A 5,723-nucleotide genomic window follows, 5' to 3' on the forward strand; every position below is an offset into this window, starting at 1 on the left:
ACTCGGGATACTTATAAGATACTACCATGATTTTTTCAGATTTTTTGGTCCAAAAATAAATTAGGCCAAAAACCGGCCTTACCGACCCTCCCCCTTTCCTTATTTTCCCAATTTTTTTTTAAATCTCTAACTTTTCCCTGATTTTCAGGATTTTTCTAACCTCTGGTTACCCTTCTTAAAAAAATGATAATAAATTTCTCTGATAAAAAAATTATTTTTTTCTATTTTAGTACTACCGCTGCGTTTACGGTAAACCATTGAAATTCCAATGTCGAGATGGCCTCCTGTACAACCCCGAAACATTCCTCTGTGATTGGCCACAAAACGTGGATCGTGACAACTGCAAAATGTGAAAAAAGTGAGAAAAAAAACAAATAAAATCAAACATGGCCGTCCTGAATAAATACGAAAAAACACTCCTTGGACGAGTAAACACAGTGAGAATATTAAATGTTTAGTTATGCAAAAGGTTGTTTTTCTGAGAATGAGAAAAACGTGAAACGCTTGTATAATATTAAAATCTACTTTTTAAATCTTAAGGTTAAAAAAATTTGCAAAATAATTATCTGTCAATAAATTATTATTACTGACAGATTGTAATTTTGCTAATTTGTATTTAAGTCTCTTACATTAAGAAGTTGATTAAAATTTGTAGAGTGATTAGTCCCTTTAGAAATTTAGCCATGTAAATTATTTGTTAAGTTATTCCTAATTTGTTAGTTTAATTATATATCAATAAAAGAACACATTCCATAAGATACAAACTGTTATTGCCATTGACATTATAATCATAGTTTGAACATTTTTTATTTCTCTTTAATTGAAAAATTTTGAAATAGTTTGCAAATTGTAGTCTATATCGTTCGCTTTAATTTAAAATTTTGAAATCGACTGAAAATTTTAGTCGAAATCGTCATTTGGACAATTTTTAATTCACTTTGATTCACAAATTTTGAAATCGATTAAAAGTTGTAGCCGTTATCATATTTTGAACATTTTTCAGTTTGCTTCGATTAAAAAAAATTAAAATAGATTGCAAATTGTAGTCGGAATCGTATTCTGAACAGTTTTTAGTTCGCTTTAATTAAAAATTCTGAAATAGATTGTAAATTGTAGCCGGAATCGTATTTTAAATACTTTTTAGTTCACATTAATTAAAAAATTTTGAAATCGATTGAAAATTGTAGCCGGAATCGTATTTTGAACATTTTTTAGTTCGCTTTAATTTAAAAAAAAAATTGAAATCGATCGAAAATTGTAGTCGAAATCGTACGTTGAACACTTTTTAGTTCGCTTTAATTCAAAAATTTGAAACAGATTGAAAATTGTAGTCGGAGTCGTACTATGAACACTTTTTAGTTCACTTTCATTTAAAATTTTGAGATCGGTTAGAAATTGCTATATATTTGTTTAACTAATTTTCCAAACGCTTACCATCTTTTCTTTGAATATTTTTAGTTGTCAAGTTTAAAAACTATAGACGTATGTTCGGGATGACAACTTTCTTTTTAAATTACCCGTGAGGGTTCTTTAAAAAATTTAGTTTGCTTAAAATGAAATAATTTGAAATCGATTGAAAATTGTAGCCGGAATCTTATTTGGAAGATTTTTCCGTTATTTTGTCCTACTTTACACTATTTGGCAAATTAAGGCCGCTACATACTTGTTTAATTTATTTTTCAAACATTTATCAATTTTTCTATTAATCTATTTAATTATCTAGTTTAAGAGCTATAGACATAGGTATATTCAGGATGTTAGATTTTATTTTTAATTAACTGCGAGGGTTCTTCAGGAATTTAGGGATCGTAATTTGAACATTTTTCAGGTCACTTTAATTTAAAAATGTTGAAATCGCATTTTGGACATCTTCAAGTTCGCTTTATTAAGAAAAATTGAAATAGATTGAAAATTGTAGTCTATTTACCACTTTTTTGTTCGCTTGAATTTAAAATTTTAAAATCGACTGAAAATTATGGTCGGAATCGTCATTTGTACATTTTTTAATCCACTTTGATTTCAAAATTTTGAAATCGATTGAATGTTGTAGCTGTTATCATATTTTGAACATTTTTTTTATTTGGCTTTCATTTTTAAAAATTGAACTAGATTGCAAATTATAGTCGGGCTCGTACTTTGAACACTTTTTAGTTCGATTTAATATCAAATTTTGAAATCGATTGCAAATTGTAGCCTGAATCGTATTTTGAACATTTTTAGTTCACTTTAATTTTAAAATTTTTAAATCGATTGAAAATTGCAACCGTTATCATAATTCTAATATTTTTTAATTCGCTTTAATTTAAAAAACGTTAAATCGATTGAACTTATTGACATTATTTACATAGTTTGAACATTTTTTGTTCGCTTTATTTTAAAAAAATTTTAATAGATTAAAAATTTTAGCCGGAATCATATTTTGAACATTTTTTAGTTGGATTTAATTTAGAGAATTTGAACTCGATTGAAAATTGTAGCCGGAATCGTATTATGAATATTTCTTAATTCACTTCAATTTAAAATTTTTTAAATCGATTGAAAAGTGTAGTCGGAATCGTACTTTGGACACTTTTTTCTTCGTTTTAATTTAAAAATTTTGAAATCGATTGAAAATTGTTGCCGGAATCGTAATTTGCACATTTTTTGGTTTGCTTTATTAAAAAAAAAATTATAAATCGAATGAAAATTGTAGCTGGTATCGCAATTTGAATATTTGTTAGTTCACTTTAATTTACAAAATTTGAAATCGATTAAAAATTGTAGCCGGAATCGTATTTTGAACATTTTTTAGTTAACTTTAATTTAAAAATTTTGAAATCGATTGAAAATTGCAACCGTTATTATAGTTCTAATATTTTTTAGTCCGCTTTAATTTTGAAAACGTTAAATCGATTCAACTCATTGACATTATTTACATAGTTTGAACATTTTTTGTTCGCTTTATTTTAAAAAAAATTTAATAGATTAAAAATTTGAAATGGATTGAAAATTGTAGCCGGAATCGTATTATGAACATTTCTCAGTTCACTTCAATTAAAAAATTTTTAAATCAATTGAAAATTGTAGTCGGAATCGTAATTTGGACACTTTTTTCTTCGTTTTAATTTAAAAATTTTGAAATCGATTAAAAATTGTTGCCGGAATCGTAATTTGAACATTTTTTTAGTTTACTTTATTTTGAAAAATTAAAAATCGATTGAAAATTGTAGCTGGTATCGTATTTTGAATATTTTTTAGTTCGCTTTAATTAAAAAATTTTTTGATAGATTAAAAATTGTAGCCAGAATCGTACTTTAAACACTTTCTAGTTCGCTTTGATTAAAAATTTTTTTAATCGATTGAAAGCTATAGCTGGAATCGTATTATGAACATTTTTTAGTTCACTTAAATTTAAAAATTTTGGATAACGATCGAAAATTGTAGCCGGAATCTTACTCTGAACACTTTTTTGTTCACTTTGTTTTTAAAAAATTTCAATCGATTGAAAATTGTTGCCGGAATCGTGATTTGAACATTTTTTTGTTTACTTTATTTAAAAAATTAGAAATCGATTGAAAATTGTAGCTGGTATCGTATTTTGAATATTTTTCAGTTCGCTTTAATTTATAAAATTTGAAATCGATTAAAAATTGTAGCCGGAATCTTACTTTGAACACTTTTTTGCTCACTTTATTTAAAAAAATTTCAATCGATTGGAAATTGTTGCCGGAATCGTAATTTGAACATTTTTTAGTTTACTTTATTAAAAAAAATTAGAAATTGATTGAAAATTGTAGCTGGTATCGCATTTTGAAAATTTTTTATTTCGCTTTAATTTACAAGAGTTGAAATCGATTAAAAATTGTAGCCGGAATCGTACTTTCAGCACTTTTTAGTTAACTTTAATTTTAAAATATTGAAATAGATTAAAAATTGTAGCCTGAATCGTATTATGAATATTTCTTAGTTCACTTCAAATTAAAATTTTTTAAATCGATTGAAAATTGTAGTCGGAATCGTACTTTGGACACTTTTTTCTTCGCTTTAATGTAAAAACTTTGAAATCGATCGAAAATTGTTGCCGGAATCTTAATTTAAACATTTTTTTAGTTTACTTTGTTAAAAAAAAATTAGAAATCGATTAAAAATTGTAGCTGGTATCGTATTTTGAATATTTTTTAGTTCGCTTTAATTTTTTAAAATTTTGAAATCGATCGAAAATTGTAGCCGGAATCTTACTTTGAACACTTTTTTTGCTCACTTTATTTAAAAAAATTTCAATCGATTGAAAATTGTTGCCGGAATCGTAATTTGAACATTTTTTAGTTTACTTTATTTAAAAAAATTAGAAATTGATTGAAAATTGTAGCTGGTATCGCATTTTGAAATTTTTTTATTTCGCTTTAAAAATTGTAGCCGGAATCGTACTTTGAGCACTTTTTAGTTAACTTTAATTTTAAAATATTAAAATAGATTAAAAATTGTAGTCGGAATCGTACTTTGAACATTTTTTAGTTCGCTTCAATTTTAAATTTTTTTGATAGATTAAAAATTGTAGCCAGAATCGTGCTTTAAACACTTTTTAGTAGGTTTTAATTAAACATTTTTTAATCGATTGAAAATTATAGCCGAAATCGTATTACGAACATTTTTTAGTTCACTTCAATTCAAAAATTTTGAAATCGATTGAAAATTGTAGCCGGATTCGTATTTTGAACACTTTTTAGTTCACTTAGTAAATAACCATAAAAATTATTTGTTAAATTGTTCTTAATTTGTTAGTTTAATTTTATATCAATAAAAGAACATATTCCATAAGATACAACACTGTTATTCTCATTGACATTATTATCTATTTTTAGAATGAAAATAAACAAATGTATATAATTGAATTCCGGAAATAGATATAGCTATCAATAAAATATTTATACGACACGCATATCGTCAGTCCAAATAGACTTGGCTTCCTTATCTTTGCATAATTTATGAACACTGTCTTATTTCTGTTGTTTGACATTCATTTTTACCGTAACCCGTTTTGTGATAGTCGTCGAAATAAACAAAATTAAAAGAGCAATTTAAAGTTAAATAAAAATAAAAAATCTTTTTTGTTTATTTATTTAGAAGTTAGAAAGGAAATAAACATTTCGCTCAAAATTCCTATTTTTTGTAAAATTTGTTTATAATAATCAGTGATATATTAAATTTTTTTAAGTTTTTATAAATTTTAGCCGAAATTGTATTTTAAACATTTTTTCGTAAATTTGCCCGACTGTCAATTAGAGCCAATACATATTTGTCATGTTATAGGTTTAAAATTGTCTGACAATTTTTTTAATTAGTCTCGAGGGATCTAGTAACAATTTATTTCGCTTTAATTGAAAAAAGATGTTGAAATTGATCAAAAATTATAGCCGGAATAGTATTTTAAACATTTTTTAGTTCACTTTAAATTAACAATTTGGAAATAGATTGAAAATTGTAGCCGGAATCGTATTTTGAAGATTTCTTAGTTCGCTCTGATTTAGAAAATTTGAAATCCATTAAAAATTGTAGCCGGAATCGTATTTTGAAACTTTTTAGTTCACTTTCATTTTAAAACTTGGAAATCGATTGAAAATTGTAGTCGGAATCGTATTTTAAATATTTTTTAGTTCGGTTTAATTTATAAAATTTTGGAATCAATTGAAAATTCTGACCGGTATCGTATTTTTAACATTTCTTAGTTCGCTTTGATTTAGAAA

At 25.4% G+C, this 5,723-nt stretch overlaps 1 protein-coding gene across 3 annotated transcripts in view; it reads left to right on the top strand.

Moving 5' to 3' along the window:
- Window positions 1-414, top strand: part of LOC117172525 (endochitinase) — a 29,366-nt gene extending 28,952 nt beyond the window's left edge. For all 3 annotated transcript variants that reach the window (XM_033360550.1, XM_033360552.1, XM_033360551.1), the window contains one exon: window positions 231-414. In XM_033360550.1, the coding sequence (XP_033216441.1) occupies window positions 231-353 (123 nt within the window). In that variant the 3' untranslated portion in view covers window positions 354-414. The remainder of the gene's footprint in view (window positions 1-230) is intronic.
- Window positions 415-5,723: the final 5,309 nt, after the last annotated feature.

The sequence above is a fragment of the Belonocnema kinseyi genome, chromosome 5, assembly GCF_010883055.1.
Source record: "Belonocnema kinseyi isolate 2016_QV_RU_SX_M_011 chromosome 5, B_treatae_v1, whole genome shotgun sequence".
Classification (NCBI taxonomy): Eukaryota; Metazoa; Arthropoda; class Insecta; order Hymenoptera; family Cynipidae; genus Belonocnema; species Belonocnema kinseyi.